The 19,922-nt window shown below is 47.8% G+C and overlaps 1 protein-coding gene across 7 annotated transcripts in view; it reads left to right on the forward strand.

The window, feature by feature from the left end:
• NCOR1 (nuclear receptor corepressor 1) overlaps positions 1-19,922 on the forward strand; it is a 197,346-nt gene that overhangs the window by 53,766 nt on the left and 123,658 nt on the right. For all 7 annotated transcript variants that reach the window (XM_069761106.1, XM_069761111.1, XM_069761107.1 and 4 more), the window contains exons 3-5: positions 4,392-4,495; positions 13,135-13,324; positions 19,713-19,892. In XM_069761106.1, the coding sequence (XP_069617207.1) occupies positions 4,392-4,495; positions 13,135-13,324; positions 19,713-19,892 (474 nt within the window). The remainder of the gene's footprint in view (positions 1-4,391; positions 4,496-13,134; positions 13,325-19,712; positions 19,893-19,922) is intronic.

Below are 19,922 nucleotides of genomic sequence, written 5' to 3' on the forward strand. Positions count from 1 at the left end.
ATAACCGTGACAGAAGGACAGACAGACGGAAGTACCCCTTAGACAATTATATAGTAGACTAGATGGTGGCCCGATTCTAACGCATCGGGTATTCTAGAATACGCATGTCCTCGTAGTATATTGCCCAGTCACATAGTATATTGCCCAGCCACGTAGTATATTGCCCAGTCACGTAGTATATTGCCCAGTCACGTAGTATATTGCCCAGTCACGTAGTATATTGCCCAGTCAAGTAGTATATTGCCCAGTCACGTAGTATATTGCCCAGTCACGTAGTATATTGCCCAGTCACGTAGTATATTGCCCAGTCACGTAGTATATTGCCCAGTCACGTAGTATATTGCCCAGTCACGTAGTATATTGCCCAGTCACGTAGTATATTGCCCAGCCACGTAGTATATTGCCCAGTCACGTAGTATATTGCACAGCCACGTAATATACAGCACAGAGCCACGTAGTATATTGCCCAGCCACGTAGTATATTGCACAGCGACGTAGTATTTTTCACAGCGACGTAGTATACAGCGCAGAGCCACGTAGTATATTGCCCAGCCACGTAGTATATTGCCCAGCCACGTAGTATATTGCACAGCGACGTAGTATTTTTCACAGCGACGTAGTATACAGCGCAGAGCCACGTAGTATATTGCCCAGCCACGTAGTATACAGCACAGACACGTAGTATATTGCCCAGCCATGTATGTAACAGGTTAAAAAATAAAAAAGAAACATACTCACCATCCGAAGAGCCCGTTGTAGTTCCGGCGCTTGTGAGCGGTGGCCGGTCCCAGGATTGGTATGAGCGCAGGACCTTCCATGACGTTGCGGTCACATGATCGTGACGTCGCGGTCACATGACCATGACATCATGGAAGGTCCTCCTCCCATAGCATCCTTGGAAGCGGAACCTGCCGCTTGCAGTGCCGAGGAGAGGACGCGACGGCGGAAGGTGAGAATAACGTTTTTTTTTTAATTATTATTTTTAACATTAGATCGTTTTACTATTGATGCTGCATACGCAGCATCAATAGTAAAAAGTTGGGGACACACAGGGTTAATAGCGGCGGTAACGGAGTGCGTTACCCGCGGCATAACGCGGTCCGTTATCGCCAGCATTAACCCTGTGTTAGCGGTGACCGGAGGGGAGTATGCGGGCGACAGGCACTGACTGCGGAGAGTAAGGAGCGGCCATTTTCTTCCGGACTGTGCCCGTCGCTGATTGGTCGCGGCAGCCATGACAGGCAGCTGGCGAGACCAATCAGCGAATGAATAACCGTGACAGAAGGACAGACAGAAAGACGGAAGTGACCCTTAGACAATTATATAGTAGATATATATTTCTTGCAATTTTCACAATGGCCACTGGGGCATTTAAAAAAACTTCCTGTTGTTTCGGGAAATGGTCACAGTGGTCAGAACCATTTGTTTTGTATTGAAGCTTCTAATGAGTGTGTGAAAAGCGTCATTGTGAAGGGAGGGGGAGCAGGAGAGCTGTGACATGGCCTCCTGTGATTGGTGGATCTTGTGTTATCAGCTCTGTGTACAGGTGTTACCCATCCTTCTGCCTCAGATAAGGAAGTATGCTGAGAACTCCATGAAAGGAGAGAAAATTTGTTTAAAACAGCCCTAGTGGCCAGTGTGAAAATTGCAAGATTTTTTTTGATGTGTATAATTAAGATAGTGATATGAAAATTTTAATAAAAAAATGTCATGTAATACACGAACCTGATGTAAACAATACATTTCTGCTGATGGTTTATCTCATTAGTATATGTCAGGGATGGAGGTTGGCAGTAATGCCCAGCACTCATGTACACCAGCCAGTGCTACAGTGGATCACTGAAGTTGATGCAGAAATGACTGCTCTGCTCCAGCGCGCTCGTCCCGTCCTGTCATCCGTGCGCTCTCTGGCCGAGTTATGTAACCGGGATTTATTTAAAGAACACTTTATTGTCATGGGACAGAGCAGCTGCTGCGGTGCCAGCCCGAGCAACTGCAGACGGGGGCACAGCTAGGACGGATGGCGGGATTTGTTTTTGATGGTTCTGTTACAAAATTTGTTTTAATGGAGCAAAATCCCTCTAATCTAGTCCAAAAATATTCTGGGTTATCGGATGCTCACGAAAAAGTAGCAGAACCACAGAGAAGGCCGAAAATAAATTGCTAATGGGAAAAAAAAAATGATTCAAAATGCAGCAAAGTAGCTAAAAATGTGCAATTCTGCTATTGGTTTTGGTATTTTTTTTATTCCTTCTGTATCCGTCTCATTGTTAGTTTTGTTTACTGTAGACGTTATCTATAATCCTGTATGTAACCCCTTCTCATGTACAGCACCATGGAATCAATGGTGCTATATAAATACATAATAATAATTATCTGGTAACTATGACGTGATAATATGATTCTGCAGCTCGGTATTAGTACAGAGACAGAGGCATCGTTTATTTAAGTAGTGAACATTTTTTGGGAAATATGTGATTTTTTTTTTCACTGGTTGCTATTTTTCTTGACTCATGCTGTTTTTAATTTTTGGGTGATAAAGTTGCGTGAGAGCTTGTTTTTTTTTTTTTTTTCGTTTTAAGACTATTTTTTAAAAACTTTAATACCATGTTGAAGGTACCAACAATGTCTCAATTGCTTCTTGCATATTGTTTCGGTGGCCGAAGTACCACAATTCTGTCGTCTTCTCGTTACACAGTTTAACAATCAGGTTAATTAATTAGATATTTTGATCAGACTTTTATGGATGTGGAGAAACCTGATTTTTTTTTTCAACCTCGGAAAAGGGGGACAATTCAAACTTTTTTAGACTTTTTTTGTACTTTTTTTTCCCCCTCCATATGTTTTAAAACTTTTTTTTTTGTTAATTGCTTTTTGCTGTATATAGCAATTGCTGTACTTCAACTATTTACAGTTTGGAAAATATGTATTTGATACACTGCTGATTTTGCAAGTTTTCCCACCTACAAAGAACGGAGAGATCTGTTATTTTTCTTAGGTACACTTCAACTGTGAGAGACTGAATCTTAAAATAAAAAAAAACGAAAATCCCATTGTATGATTTTTACATACTTAATTTGCATTTTATTGCATGAAATAAGTGTTTGATGCAATATAAAGACAGAACTTCATATTTGCTACAGAAACCTTTGTTTGCAATTACAGAGGTCAGACGTTTCCTGTAGTTCTTGACCAAGTTTGCACACACTGCAGCAGGGATTTTGGCCCCCTCCTCCATACTGATCTTCTCCAGATCTTTCAGCTTTTGGGGCTGTCGCTGGTTATCATTGAATATCCGCTCCTTACAATGATTTTCTGTTTAATTCATGTCCGGAGACAGGCGAGTCCACTCCAGGACCTTGAAATGCTTCTTAAGGAGCCATTCCTTAGTTGTCCCTGGCTGTGTTTCAGGTCCAGCCACGACCGATCGTCAATGCTCTTACTGAGGGAAGGAGGTTATTGGCCAGAAAGAGGGGGCACACGGTGCGCAGACCCCGCTCCCTCTTTCCTGTGTATGGATCTTCCCCAGCAATGAACAGTTTGGACAGGACTTCAGCTTCACTTTTCTTACAGGAGACAAAATCGATTAAGGCTACTTTCATACTAGCGTCGGATTCGGCCCGTCGCATTGTGTCGGGCCGAGATTCCGACGCTAGCGTTTGATGCACCGCACAACGGGTGCAGCGGATGCATTTCTCCGGCGCATCCGCTGCCCCATTGTGAGGTGCAGGGAGGTGGGGGCGGAGTTACGGCCGCGCATGCGCGGTCGGAAAAAGCGGTCCGTCGGTAGCAAAAAACGTTACATTCAACGTTTTTTGCTCCCGGCGGTCCGCCACAACACGGCGCAACCGTCGCACGACGGTTGCGACGTGTGTCAATACGTCGCAATGCGTCGGTAATGTTACACTATGGGGCAAAAACGTATCCTGCAAACAACTTTGCAGGATGCGTTTTTTTTCCCCTAAACGACGCAATTGCGACGTATTAAAAAAACCTGCTAGTGTGAAAGTAGCCTAATTTAACCATATTAAAATAATTTTTGAAGATTACATTTGCAGCACAGAAAAAAAGTTACCGTATTTACTTTGCTTTCTGTTCTGTCTCCTGAATCTGCTCTTGTGAAATGCAGAATTGCGCAGCTTTGTCCAAATGCCAGTGCTGGAGATTCACCTAGAATCTCGAATATTCACCATTGTCTTCTGATTGATGATTAGGTTCCCTTCTTCTGACTCACGGGTACTAATAATGCTGCTGGACTCAATCTAGTTTGTGTGGGGACGGTCATGTGCCCGAATTACTGGCCCAGGGAGACACTTTTTAGCAAATATCGGAATCTGTATTAGCGGAGACAATGGCTTATCTGAACACTAATGTGCCTCTATTATTTTTAGGAGTTTTCTATCCCCGAGTACCGAAATTTGGAGGCGTTGCAGCAACAGCAGCAGCTTCGGAGGCGTCCATCTTTGCTCTCAGAATTTCATCCTGTGTCCGAACGGTAAGTGCTGTAGACGTTCATTGCATGTCGTTACTGTGTACGTAGGACTTAAAGAAGGGTCTTCCATATTAGAAGGATATTATAATTTTAGCAATTTCCTCATGTTTTTGTATCAAGTCATTGTGTTTTACTCCCGCACCTTTCTGTTCTCCTCTGATTTTATTTAGTGCAAATTTCAATTAAAATACATATATCAATTCTTCTCCTCTGTATTATGTCTGGCTGTATGACAACTGTCTGCAGCAGGAGCCTCCCCCCTTCCATGCCTTCAGGAGGAAGATCTTATCAAGGACTGACCACCTCAGCTGTTTGCTAGTAAAATTGTGAACCCGAACAGGAAATTAATCTCAATCAATTTCCTATCAGTATATTTTTGGAGTGTGGTAGGAAACCCACACAAACACAGGGAGAACATACAAACTCCTTGCAGATGATGACCTTGGGGGGGATTTAAAGTCAGGACACCAGCGCTGCAAAACAACAGTGCTAACCACTGAGCCAGACTGGGTTTCTGCAAGACTTGTCATCAATACCCAGAAAATCCTCTAGAACTGAAAACATAGGGTCAAATGTATCTGCCATTTATTTTTATTTTTCATTTCTTGGTTCAGTGTTCCTTTTATGATCTTTTTGTTTGCAGTCACTGAATCTGATCCCTCATTTTCCAGAATGTTTTGGACCAGGGGCGTCTTTACATTTTCTGCCAGATTACAATAAAGGGTCTTAATTAATGACCGCAATTGTAGATCTTAAAATCCAGGAGTACTTTTGAATACATTTTTAATTGGTAATTTTCTTTCTTTTTTTCCTTCTTTGTGATACATTTTATGGGTTTTTACATCTGTTCTACTACGTGCGGTCGGTCTGTAAAATTACCCTAGTTCTCCCAATGTCCAAATACCCGGGGCAGGTCGTGCGTATGACCTAAACTTGATTCCCTCAATATCAAGGTACTGGCGTCATTAGGAAACTTCCATAAAGTTGAGCCACATGCTCAGGAAAATGCAGAGCAGCAGTCCTGGTCTGCATCCTCCTGATCCGTGCTCTAATTCATGTATGTCAGGTTTAATCAGCCTTGATGGCGCCCATATCGAAAACAGTATAGTATCAGAGGGGTCAAAAATCAAGTCCCAACATGCACCATTTAAAGGGAGGACGTAGACCCCTAAACTGTCACCATTCTGTTTTCCAGGATGATGGCAGGTTCACAAGAATGATCTTCTATTTTCTGGCAGATTTGGTGTACGTTGGAGGAGTAGCCTTGACCACTGCATTAAAATGAATTTAATTGGCTCCCCAGACTGTGAATCCGGCTTCTTTTTTACTTGATCAAGGACATAACACAAGTCGTTCCCAGCAGCATTTATCACATGTACAGATGATGATGGTACAGTCCGTCTCCCCTCACTGCACATGTGCTGAATGCTGTTCGCGTGTGGTGTTGGGTGCCACGAGACCACTACATTAAAATGAATTTACTGCCACGAGAGGGCTCAGCCGGCTTCATTGTCCGCGAGAGCATCTCAACCCTGTGACTCCTTAGTGCTGTACATCAATGGAAGTTACAGTATTTCTCTCCATTACACTGGATGAACCATCTGTCCTGGATTACAGGTTGGTGGTTGGTTGGGGTCTAAATCCTGACGACCGCTTCCTTTTTAACATATTTTTATTTGCCCCAAGCTGCACATATAGGAATATAACGTATATAGCTGTTTGGGGTTGGGGAACGTCTTTGGTGATAGTTCTGTATTTAAGATCGCCTTTCCTTAGTATCGGCAGCACCTTTAATCTGTGCAGGGCTGCAGACTCGGAGAACATTTCATTTTGGCCAACTTGTTTAGGACAGTTGTCACTTTGTTTAGTTGATGGGGTATGTGGTTTCAGCTGCCTTCATTTAGGAGAGGGGCTCCCACCTAAGGATCTGTTGCCTATTAAGGTGGATCATGTCTTATTTATCTAAAGTCACATTGCTGAAAAGCTCCAGAAATTCTTCTGCTGGATATGTGCGTCCTAAAACCGCACTGGAATGTTCTCCGGATCCGTCAGATTGCTTGCTTGACAAATCTGGTTTCCTTGTAAAATAGTCCGCCAACCACTTCGCCCGGAGCTAAGAAGAAATCTGCTTTTTCAGAATGTAAAACGGCGTCTAGGAAAGCAAATCGCTACTCGGCCGCACAGTGAATAAATATTGGTTTTGAAGTTATCTTGCTTGATAAATGAAAGCCTAAAACCTATCACAATTGTATTAAAAATATTCCCCCCCTTTTATTTTTATGAAAAGTTCCTGTGTCTCCTCTGCTAAAGTCCACTATTACTATGAAGCTACTGAGAATCCACCTTTCCCTTCGCATTTTTTTTTTTAAACTAATGCAAAAAACGTGTTTGCCACCCACATGTGTTGTCTTTTCATTCCCCCATTGGTTATATAGGGGTCACGCATAGGGGTCTCCTCCACTTCTGACCTGACCCACTGTGAATGGTGCTGGCTGTAAACCCTCAGAGCGCCGCTGTGTGCCTGAGAGCCCCGCTGTGCGCCTGAGAGCCCCGCTGTGCGCCTGAGAGCCCCGCTGTGCGCCTGAGAGCCCCGCTGTGCGCCTGAGAGCGCCGCTGTGCGCCTGAGAGCGATGCTGTTCGCCTGAGAGCGATGCTGTGCGCCTGAGAGCCCTGCTGTGCGCCTGAGAGCGCCGCTGTGCGCCTGAGAGCGCCGCTGTGCGCCTGAGAGCGATGCTGTGCGCCTGAGAGCCCTGCTGTGCGCCTGAGAGCCCTGCTGTGCGCCTGAGAGCCCTGCTGTGCGCCTGAGAGCCCTGCTGTGCGCCTGAGAGCCCTGCTGTGCGCCTGAGAGCCCTGCTGTGCGCCTGAGAGCCCTGCTGTGCGCCTGAGAGCGCCGCTGTGCGCCTGAGAGCGCCGCTGTGCAGGGACGAAATGAAGGGGACGCAGTGCCGGAGCCGCTCCTTTATTCTTGGGATTGGTGAAGGTACCAGTGGATGAGCCCCCAGCGATCATGATGTTATCACTAGGATATGCCATCGCCTGCTTAAATACTATACTCCCTTAATACTGTTTACACGGATTCATTGCAGTTATAAACATACAAAACTGCATTTAGCATTTTATTATTTATTAAGTTCATATAAACCAGATATATATATATATGGTCTCCATCCTAGTATGTGCTGCTCCATCCTGCGTCCCCATCCTGTCATGTGCTGCACCCATCCTGCGTCCCCATCCTGTCATGTGCTGCACCCATCCTGCGTCCCCATCCTGTCATGTGCTGCACCCATCCTGCGTCCCCATCTTGGTATGTGCTGCAACCATCCTGCGTCCCCATCCTGGTATGTGCTGCACCCATCCTGCGTCCCCATCCTGTCATGTGCTGCTCCATCCTGCGTCCCCATCCTGTCATGTGCTGCACCCATCCTGCGCCCCCATCCTGTCATGTGCTGCACCCATCCTGCGTCCCCATCCTGCGTCCCCATCCTGTCATGTGCTGCACCCATCCTGCGTCCCCATCCTGGTATGTGCTGCACCCATCCTGCGTCCCCATCCTGCATCTCCATCCTGTCATGTGCTGCACCCATCCTGCGTCCCCATCCTGTCATGTGCTGCTCCATCCTGCGTCCCCATCCTGTCATGTGCTGCACCCATCCTGCGCCCCCATCCTGTCATGTGCTGCACCCATCCTGCGTCCCCATCCTGCGTCCCCATCCTGTCATGTGCTGCACCCATCCTGCGTCCCCATCCTGGTATGTGCTGCACCCATCCTGCGTCCCCATCCTGCATCCCCATCCTGTCATGTGCTGCACCCATCCTGCGTCCCCATCCTGTCATGTGCTGCACCCATCCTGCGTCCCCATCCTGTCATGTGCTGCACCCATCCTGCTCCCCCATCCTGTCATGTGCTGCACCCATCCTGCGTCCCCATCCTGTCATGTGCTGCACCCATCCTGCTCCCCCATCCTGTCATGTGCTGCACCCATCCTGCGTCCCCATCCTGTCATGTGCTGCACCCATCCTGCGTCCCCATCCTGTCATGTGCTGCACCCATCCTGCGTCCCCATCCTGTCATGTGCTGCACCCATCCTGCGTCCCCATCCTGTCATGTGCTGCCCCCATCCTGTCATGTGCTGCACCCATCCTGCGTCCCCATCCTGGTATGTGCTGCACCCATCCTGCGTCCCCATCCTGTCATGTGCCTCACCCATCCTGCGTCCCCATCCTGTCATGTGCTGCACCCATCCTGCGCCCCCATCCTGTCATGTGCTGCACCCATCCTGCGCCCCCATCCTGTCATGTGCTGCACCCATCCTGCGTCCCCATCCTGTCATGTGCTGCACCCATCCTGCGTCCCCATCCTGTCATGTGCTGCACCCATCCTGCGTCCCCATCCTGGTATGTGCTGCACCCATCCTGCGTCCCCATCCTGTCATGTGCTGCACCCATCCTGCGTCCCCATCCTGCGTCCCCATCCTGGTATGTGCTGCACCCATCCTGCGTCCCCATCCTGTCATGTGTTGCACCCATCCTGCGTCCCCATCCTGGTATGTGCTGCACCCATCCTGCGTCCCCATCCTGGTATGTGCTGCACCCATCCTGCGTCCCCATCCTGTCATGTGCTGCACCCATCCTGCGTCCCCATCCTGGTATGTGCTGCACCCATCCTGCGTCCCCATCCTGGTATGTGCTGCACCCATCCTGCGTCCCCATCCTGTCATGTGTTGCAACCATCCTGCGTCCCCATCCTGTCATGTGCTGCACCCATCTTGCGCCCCCATCCTGTCATGTGCTGCACCCATCCTGCGTCCCCATCTTGGTATGTGCTGCAACCATCCTGCGTCCCCATCCTGGTATGTGCTGCAACCATCCTGCGTCCCCATCCTGGTATGTGCTGCAACCATCCTGCGTCCCCATCCTGCGTCCCCATCCTGGTATGTGCTGCAACCATCCTGCGTCCCCATCCTGGTATGTGCTGCAACCATCCTGCGTCCCCATCCTGTCATGTGCTGCACCCATCCTGCGTCCCCATCCTGGTATGTGCTGCACCCATCCTGCGTCCCCATCCTGGTATGTGCTGCAACCATCCTGCGTCCCCATCCTGGTATGTGCTGCACCCATCCTGCGTCCTCATCCTGGTATGTGCAGCACCCATCCTGCGTCCCCATCCTGCGTCCCCATCCTGGTATGTGCTGCAACCATCCTGCGTCCCCATCCTGGTATGTGCTGCAACCATCCTGCGTCCCCATCCTGGTATGTGCTGCAACCATCCTGCGTCCCCATCCTGCGTCCCCATCCTGGTATGTGCTGCACCCATCCTGCGTCCCCATCCTGGTATGTGCTGCACCCATCCTGCGTCCCCATCCTGCGTCCCCATCCTGGTATGTGCTGCAACCATCCTGCGTCCCCATCCTGCGTCCCCATCCTGGTATGTGCTGCACCATCCTGCGTCCCCATCCTGCGTCCCCATCCTGGTATGTGCTGCAATCCTGCGTCCCCATCCTGCGTCCCCATCCTGGTATGTGCTGCAACCATCCTGCGTCCCCATCATGTCATGTTCTGCACCCATCCTGCGTCCCCATCCTGTCATGTGCTGCACCCATCCTGCGTCCCCATCCTGGTATGTGCTGCACCCATCCTGCGTCCCCATCCTGGTATGTGCTGCACCCATCCTGCGTCCCCATCCTGTCATGTGTTGCAACCATCCTGCGTCCCCATCCTGTCATGTGCTGCACCCATCTTGCGCCCCCATCCTGTCATGTGCTGCACCCATCCTGCGTCCCCATCTTGGTATGTGCTGCAACCATCCTGCGTCCCCATCCTGGTATGTGCTGCAACCATCCTGCGTCCCCATCCTGGTATGTGCTGCAACCATCCTGCGTCCCCATCCTGCGTCCCCATCCTGGTATGTGCTGCAACCATCCTGCGTCCCCATCCTGGTATGTGCTGCAACCATCCTGCGTCCCCATCCTGTCATGTGCTGCACCCATCCTGCGTCCCCATCCTGGTATGTGCTGCACCCATCCTGCGTCCCCATCCTGGTATGTGCTGCAACCATCCTGCGTCCCCATCCTGGTATGTGCTGCACCCATCCTGCGTCCTCATCCTGGTATGTGCAGCACCCATCCTGCGTCCCCATCCTGCGTCCCCATCCTGGTATGTGCTGCAACCATCCTGCGTCCCCATCCTGGTATGTGCTGCAACCATCCTGCGTCCCCATCCTGGTATGTGCTGCAACCATCCTGCGTCCCCATCCTGCGTCCCCATCCTGGTATGTGCTGCACCCATCCTGCGTCCCCATCCTGGTATGTGCTGCACCCATCCTGCGTCCCCATCCTGCGTCCCCATCCTGGTATGTGCTGCAACCATCCTGCGTCCCCATCCTGCGTCCCCATCCTGGTATGTGCTGCACCCATCCTGCGTCCCCATCCTGCGTCCCCATCCTGGTATGTGCTGCAATCCTGCGTCCCCATCCTGCGTCCCCATCCTGGTATGTGCTGCAACCATCCTGCGTCCCCATCATGTCATGTTCTGCACCCATCCGGGGGCCTGAGCAAGCGGGGACACCGGCGCACTGTGGGGGTCAGGTGCCGGTATTGCCGCCAGCTCAGGCCCCCCAGCACTTACTATACTCACCTGTCTGTCCCGTTCCAGCGCTGCGCGCCGCCATCTTCCCGGTGTCCTGGCTGTGACTGTTCAGTCAGAGGGCGGCGCCGGCACTGAAGGTCACAGGCCGAAGACCGGGAAGATGGCGGCGCTCAGCGGTGGAACGCAGGACAGGTGAATATGGCCGATACTCACCCTCCTGGCGGTCCCTGCTTCTCTGTTGGAGATCGCGGTGTGCGTTCAGTGTGAACGCATACCGCGATCTCCCGGGAGCGTCACTCTGTGAGGCCCAGACTGCGCCGGCGCTTGCGCCAGCGCAGTCTATAAAGGCTTCGGACAGAGTGACGCTCCCAGCGTTATATTATAGATATATATATAGATATAACAGACATATGGAAGATGGTTTTGCTTACAGGCGTAAAGGTGAGTCCTGACTTTATCCGTCCCCATACATACACTGGACTGACGAACTTGTTTTGTCGCCATGTAAAAGATATCCAATTCTAAAGTATCAACATACATAAGCTGCACACTTGCTAAGTATAAGGCTATGTTCACACATGGCGTTTTTGTAGGTGTTTTTTTTTTGCCTTTTTCCTGCGTTTTTGTCACGCTACGTTTGTCTCTTGTGCATGCTGATAAAGTTTACCTGCGTTTTTTTCAGCGTTTTTTCACCACCCATTAGTTTGAATGGATGAAAAACGCTGAAAGAAGTGACAGGCTCCATTATACAAAAGCCATGCAAAGCACAAAATACTGAGGACAAGAAAAAACCAAAATGTGTACATGATATTTCTGAAATCTCAGACTTTGTTGGTACTGTAAAATGCAGCGGAAAAAATGTAAAAAACAAAGCATAGAAAAAAAACAAAACCTCCATGTGTGAACAGACTCTAAGGCTATGTGCACACGTTGCAGATTTGACTGTGGAATTTTCTGTGCAGATTCTGCATTTCTTGGCAGAAAATGTAGGTCAGAATCTGCGCCTTTTTGGTATATGCACACGTTGCAGATTTTTGTGCAGATTTCTTCCTTTTTTTTTTTACCCCTGCAGATTTCTATTATGGAGTGGGTGCAGAAACGCAGCAGATCTGCACAAAGAAGTGACATGCTCCTTTTTTGAATCTGCTGCGTTTTCCGTGCAGATTTTTCTGCACCATCAGCACAGCATTTTTTTTTGCTATTGATTTACATTGTACAGTAAATCACTTGCGGATCTGCAGCGTTTCTGCGCGGAAAAAAAATGCTGCAGTTCTGCAGGAAATCTGCAACGTGTGCACATGACCTTAGTCTTTGTGCCAGATAATTGGACGATCATTGTCTCCTATATACTTTATTAAAGTGATGTCATAGTTGCTGTGCCAAAAAATCTGAATAAACTGACATCTGGGCGTTCCCTACCCTTTCTGAGAGGGGCATGTCTTAAACAGACTGATAACTCCACAGCTGATTGGATAGTGTCAGTGTACAGGGACACGCCCCTCAACCCCTCAACTGTGTCAATTTATTGTTAACTTTCCAGGAGGAATAATGGAGGAACAGAAACCGTACAGAGCTCTTAGAAAAGATGATCCAGGATTATTAATTCTTGAGAAATAAAATAATTTACAAAAACGGACATTTCAGAAGTGGTGACTCCCCTCAACAGACACCAGTCTGCACTTAGTCTTAAAAGCAATCTGTCATCAAGTGTTTGCTATCTTATTTGAGAGCAACATAATGTATTGGCAGAGACCCTGATTCCAGCAGTAGATCATTACTAGAGGTCTACTAGTCCAACCAAGACCCACTATTGATTGGCACCTTTCTGCCTATGCACAGCGTACACAGAAAGCTGCCAATCAGTAGTGTGGTTGGTAATATACAGAGTGAAGCATTCAGAGAACTGCTAGTTTTGCGACAAGTAAAGCAGTGATTAGGTGGAGCAAAAGCCTGGTGATAGATTCCCATTAAGTACTTGGCCATTCCATAATAAACATGCATCGCCAAATCTGCAGCAAATGTGCTTTATGTTAATGATTAAATTGATTTTTCAGGCCACAGGACAGGCGATCAGGGTATGAACAACAGTACCATTCCTCTGCTCAGGGCGAGCATGACGTGCTGGAGTCCAAGAGACCTCGGCTCGAACAGGTTGACTCACACTACAGAGTTGCTGCTGGGTCTGTTGTACCTCTTGTGTCCACCATCCAGGAGGGGCTCCGAGCACAAGGGGATATTAAGAAGGTAGGTGCCTGCTCGTATCCAAGGGCCACTGGTGTGATGAATACGTTTTTCTTAAAAAAAAATAAAAATATCTGTCTTTATCTATCTATATCTATATATATGTGTATGTGTGTGTGTATATATCAGCCATGCCCACTCCACATAGCCCCACCCAATCACTAAGCATCTTTCATTTCAGCCACGCCCATTCCACATAGCCCCATCCAATCACTAAGCATCTTTCATTTCAGCCACGCCCACTCCACATAGCCCCACCCAATCACTAAGCATCTTTCATTTAAGCCACGACCACTCCACATAGCCCCACCCAATCACTAAGCATCTTTCATTTCAGCCACGACCACTCCACATAGCCCCACCCAATCACTAAGCATCTTTCATTTCATCCACGCCCACCCCACATAGCCCCACCCAATCACTAAGCATCTTTCATTTCAACCACACCCACTCCACATAGCCCCACCCAATCACTAAGCATCTTTCATTTCAACCACACCCACTCCACATAGCCCCATCCAATCACTAAGCATCTTTCATTTCAACCACGCCCACCTCACATAGCCCCCTCCAATCACTAAGCATCTTTCATTTCAGTCATGCCCACCCCGCATAGCCCCACCCAATCACTAAGCATCTTTCATTTCAGCCACGCCCACCCACATAGCCCCACCCAATCACTAAGCATCTTTCATTTCAGCCACGCCCACCCCACATAGCCCCTCCCAATCACTAAGCATCTTTCATTTCAGCCACGCCCACTCCACATAGCCCCACCCAATCACTAAGCATCTTTCATTTCAGCCACGCCTACTCCACATAGCCCCGCCCAATCACTAAGCATCTTTCATTTCAGCCACGCCCACTCCACATAGCCCCACCCAATCACTAAGCATCTTTCATTTCAGCCACGCCCACTCCACATAGCCCCACCCAATCACTAAGCATCTTTCATTTCAGCCACGCTCACTCCACATAGCCCCACCCAATCACTAAGCATCTTTCATTTCAGCCACGCTCACTCCACATAGCCCCACCCAATCACTAAGCATCTTTCATTTCAGCCACGCTCACTCCACATAGCCCCACCCAATCACTAAGCATCTTTAATTTCAGCCACGCCCACTCCACATAGCCCCACCCAATCACTAAGCATCTTTCATTTCACCAGAGCTGTTTATAAGAAGCTGAGCTGTGATTGGTTGCTATGACCAACAGTTTTCCTTGTAGACAGTTGTGGTAACTGAGGCCTATTATTCTTCTCATTCCTATGGTATTATCGTCCTTCTGTAAAGCTAGAAATAACATAATTTGTTACCGTGCCGACACAGACTGCAGGGGGAGCCCAGTATCATACAAGATAGGATTAGATACATGGCTCAGCAGACTGTATCACACAGGATAGGATTAGATACACAGCTCAGCACACAGTATCACAGGATAGGATTAGATACATGGCTCAGCAGACTGTATCACAAAGGATAGGATTAGATACACAGCTCAGCAGACAGTAACACACAGGATAGGATTAGATACACGGCTCAGCACACAGTATCACAGGATAGGATTAGATACATGGCTCAGCAGACAGTATCACACAGGATAGGATTAGATACCCAGCTCAGCAGACAGTAACACACAGGATAGGATTAGATACCCAGCTCAGCACACAGTATCACAGGATAGGATTAGATACACTGCTCAGCAGACAGTAACACACAGGATAGGATTAGATACACAGCTCAGCAGACAGTAACACACAGGATAAGATTAGATACACAGCTCAGCACACAGTATCACAGGATAGGATTAGATACACAGCTCAGCAGACAGTAACACACAGGATAAGATTAGATACACAGCTCAGCACACAGTATCACAGGATAGGATTAGATACACAGCTCAGCAGACAGTATCACACAGGATGGGATTAGGTACACAGCTCAGCAGACAGTAACACACAGGATGGGATTAGATACACAGCTCAGCAGACAGTATCACACAGGATGGGATTAGATACACGGCTCAGCAGACAGTATCACAGGATAGGATTAGATACACAGCTCAGCAGACAGTAACACACAGGATAGGATTAGATACACAGCTCAGCACACAGTATCACACAGGATAAGATTAGATACACAGCTCAGCACACAGTATCACAGGATAGGATTAGATACACTGCTCAGCAGACAGTAACACACAGGATAGGATTAGATACACACCTCAGCAGACAGTAACACACAGGATAGGATTAGATACACAGCTCAGCAGACAGTAACACACAGGATAGGATTAGATACACAGCTCAGCAGACAGTAACACACAGGATGGGATTAGATACACAGCTCAGCAGACAGTATCACACAGGATGGGATTAGGTACACAGCTCAGCAGACAGTAACACACAGGATGGGATTAGATACACAGCTCAGCAGACAGTAACACACAGGATGGGATTAGATACACAGCTCAGCAGACAGTATCACACAGGATGGGATTAGATACACGGCTCAGCAGACAGTATCACACAGGATAGGATTAAATACACAGCTCAGCACACAGTATCACAGGATAGGATTAGATACACTGCTCAGCAGACAGTAACACACAGGAGAGGATTAGATACACGGCTCAGCAGACCGTATCACACAGGATAGGATTAAATACACAGCTCAGCACACAGTATCACAGGATAGGATTAGATACACAGCTCAGCAGACAGTAACACACAGGATGGGATTAGATACACAGCTCAGCAGACAGTAACACACAGGATGGGATTAGATACACAGCTCAGCAGACAGTAACACACAGGATGGGATTAGATACACAGCTCAGCAGACAGTAACACACAGGATAGGATTAGATACACAGCTCAGCAGACAGTAACACACAGGATAGGATTAGATACACAGCTCAGCAGACAGTAACACACAGGATGGGATTAGATACACAGCTCAGCAGACAGTATCACACAGGATGGGATTAAGTACACAGCTCAGCAGACAGTAACACACAGGATGGGATTAGATACACAGCTCAGCAGACAGTAACACACAGGATGGGATTAGATACACAGCTCAGCAGACAGTATCACACAGGATGGGATTAGATACACGGCTCAGCAGACAGTATCACACAGGATAGGATTAAATACACAGCTCAGCACACAGTATCACAGGATAGGATTAGATACACTGCTCAGCAGACAGTAACACACAGGAGAGGATTAGATACACGGCTCAGCAGACCGTATCACACAGGATAGGATTAAATACACGGCTCAGCACACAGTATCACAGGATAGGATTAGATACACAGCTCAGCAGACAGTAACACACAGGATGGGATTAGATACACAGCTCAGCAGACAGTAACACACAGGATGGGATTAGATACACAGCTCAGCAGACAGTAACACACAGGATGGGATTAGATACACAGCTCAGCAGACAGTAACACACAGGATAGGATTAGATACACAGCTCAGCAGACAGTATCACACAGGATGGGATTAGGTACACAGCTCAGCAGACAGTAACACACAGGATGGGATTAGGTACACAGCTCAGCAGACAGTAACACACAGGATGGGATTAGATACACAGCTCAGCAGACAGTAACACACAGGATAGGATTAGATACACAGCTCAGCACACAGTATCACAGGATAGGATTAGATACACAGCTCAGCACACAGTATCACAGGATAGGATTAGATACACGGCTCAGCAGACAGTAACACACAGGATAGGATTAGATACACAGCTCAGCACACAGTATCACAGGATAGGATTAGATACACTGCTCAGCAGACAGTAACACACAGGATAGGATTAGATACACAGCTCAGCAGACAGTATCACACAGGATAGGATTAGATACACAGCTCAGCAGACAGTATCACACAGGATGGGATTAGATACACGGCTCAGCAGACAGTATCACACAGGATAGGATTAAATACACAGCTCAGCACACAGTATCACAGGATAGGATTAGATACACTGCTCAGCAGACAGTAACACACAGGAGAGGATTAGATACACGGCTCAGCAGACCGTATCACACAGGATAGGATTAAATACACGGCTCAGCACACAGTATCACAGGATAGGATTAGATACACAGCTCAGCAGACAGTAACACACAGGATGGGATTAGATACACAGCTCAGCAGACAGTAACACACAGGATGGGATTAGATACACAGCTCAGCAGACAGTAACACACAGGATGGGATTAGATACACAGCTCAGCAGACAGTAACACACAGGATAGGATTAGATACACAGCTCAGCAGACAGTATCACACAGGATGGGATTAGGTACACAGCTCAGCAGACAGTAACACACAGGATGGGATTAGGTACACAGCTCAGCAGACAGTAACACACAGGATGGGATTAGATACACAGCTCAGCAGACAGTAACACACAGGATAGGATTAGATACACAGCTCAGCACACAGTATCACAGGATAGGATTAGATACACAGCTCAGCACACAGTATCACAGGATAGGATTAGATACACGGCTCAGCAGACAGTAACACACAGGATAGGATTAGATACACAGCTCAGCACACAGTATCACAGGATAGGATTAGATACACTGCTCAGCAGACAGTATCACACAGGATAGGATTAGATACACAGCTCAGCAGACAGTAACACACAGGATGGGATTAGATACACAGCTCAGCAGACAGTATCACACAGGATGGGATTAGATACACGGCTCAGCAGACAGTATCACACAGGATAGGATTAAATACACAGCTCAGCACACAGTATCACAGGATAGGATTAGATACACAGCTCAGCAGACAGTAACACACAGGATGGGATTAGATACACAGCTCAGCAGACAGTAACACAGGATGGGATTAGATACACAGCTCAGCAGACAGTAACACACAGGATAGGATTAGATACACAGCTCAGCAGACAGTATCACACAGGATGGGATTAGGTACACATCTCAGCAGACAGTAACACACAGGGTAGGATTAGATACACATCTCAGCAGACAGTAACACACAGGGTAGGATTAGATACACAGCTCAGCAGACAGTAACACACAGGGTAGGATTAGATACACAGCTCAGCAGACAGTAACACACAGGGTAGGATTAGATACACAGCTCAGCAGACAGTATCACACAAGATGGGATTAGAAACACGGCTCAGGAGACAGAATCCCACAGGATAGGGTTAGACACATGTCTCCGCAGTCAGTATCACACAAGATGGGATTAGATACACAGCTCAGCAGTCCGTATCACACAGGATAGGATTATATATATAAATATTTTTGCCCTGACCGCCATTACTGATCCAGCATCTTCCACTATATGTGGCGGTCACACATACAATGAAGCGAGCACGTGAGGGGAGTGAGCATGTGTGACCACTGGTTTATTCACTGTTTAAGGACATGTTCAATATCTGGTTAGTATTTTCTATTAGTATTTGTAAGCCAATGTTTCTATTATACTTTCCCTGATTGTTCCTTCCTCTCCTGGTTTTGACTTATAAATACTGATGTAAAATACTGATCTTGTGAACATGGCTTAAGGCAGTGGTTTCCAAACTACCATCCTTGTAGCCCCCCAAACAGACCACGTGTTCAGGATTTCCTTAAGGTACCGTCACACTCGGCGATGCTGCAGCGATATAGACAACGAGCCGATCGCTGGAGCGTCGCTGTTTCGGTCGCTGTAGAGACGTCAAACACAGCAGCTCCAGAACGATGCAGGAGCGATCCAGTGACGTAACGGCGACTCACTTATCGTTCTCGCTGGTTGTTATCTCCATGTAAAACATTGCTGGCATCGTTGCTTTTGATGTCAAACATGATGATACACGCCGACCTGACGACCAAATAAAGTTCTGGACTTCTAGCTCCGACTAGCGATGGCACAGTGGGATCCAGATCGCTGCTGCGTGTCAAACACAACGAGATCGCTATCCAGGACGCTGCAACGTCACGGATCGTTGTCGTTCTCGTTGTAAAAGTTGCTGAGTGTGAAGGGACCTTTAGAATTGCACAGGTGATGGCATCATTATCAAGGCATCAGAAATGCCTTGGGGATGACAGTAATTTGGGAAGCACTGGTGTAAGGAGAGCTGATCGCCAATACTCACTGCCGCTCCATTCACAAACACCCCATTCTCCGGATCAGTGGTGGTCTCTGCTGCTGGACCCCAGCGACCATATATTTATCATTATCCAGTATATACATGTTTATTGGACAAACGCATTCATGTTAATATGAGAATAGCGTCAGCTTCCATGCTTTACAATCCTTTTTTTTATAGTAAATCTGTCTTTATTCGTATTCATTAGTACGCAGTGTAATTATGGTAATGTTTGTGTTTTATAGGAACAAGGACTGTCTGGCAAACATGAGGGGTCCGCATCACCCCTCTCTGGCCAAGCCAATGATGACCAGGACGCATCTCCCTCCAAACTCTCTAAAGAAGAATTGATTCAAAGTATGGACAGGGTCGACCGAGAAATCGCAAAAGTTGAACAACAGATTCTGAAACTGAAGAAAAAACAGGTATTCCAATCCTGTGTGCTTTGTACTGGC

This window comes from Ranitomeya imitator, chromosome 3, assembly GCF_032444005.1.
Source record: "Ranitomeya imitator isolate aRanImi1 chromosome 3, aRanImi1.pri, whole genome shotgun sequence".
Lineage (NCBI taxonomy): Eukaryota > Metazoa > Chordata > Amphibia > Anura > Dendrobatidae > Ranitomeya > Ranitomeya imitator.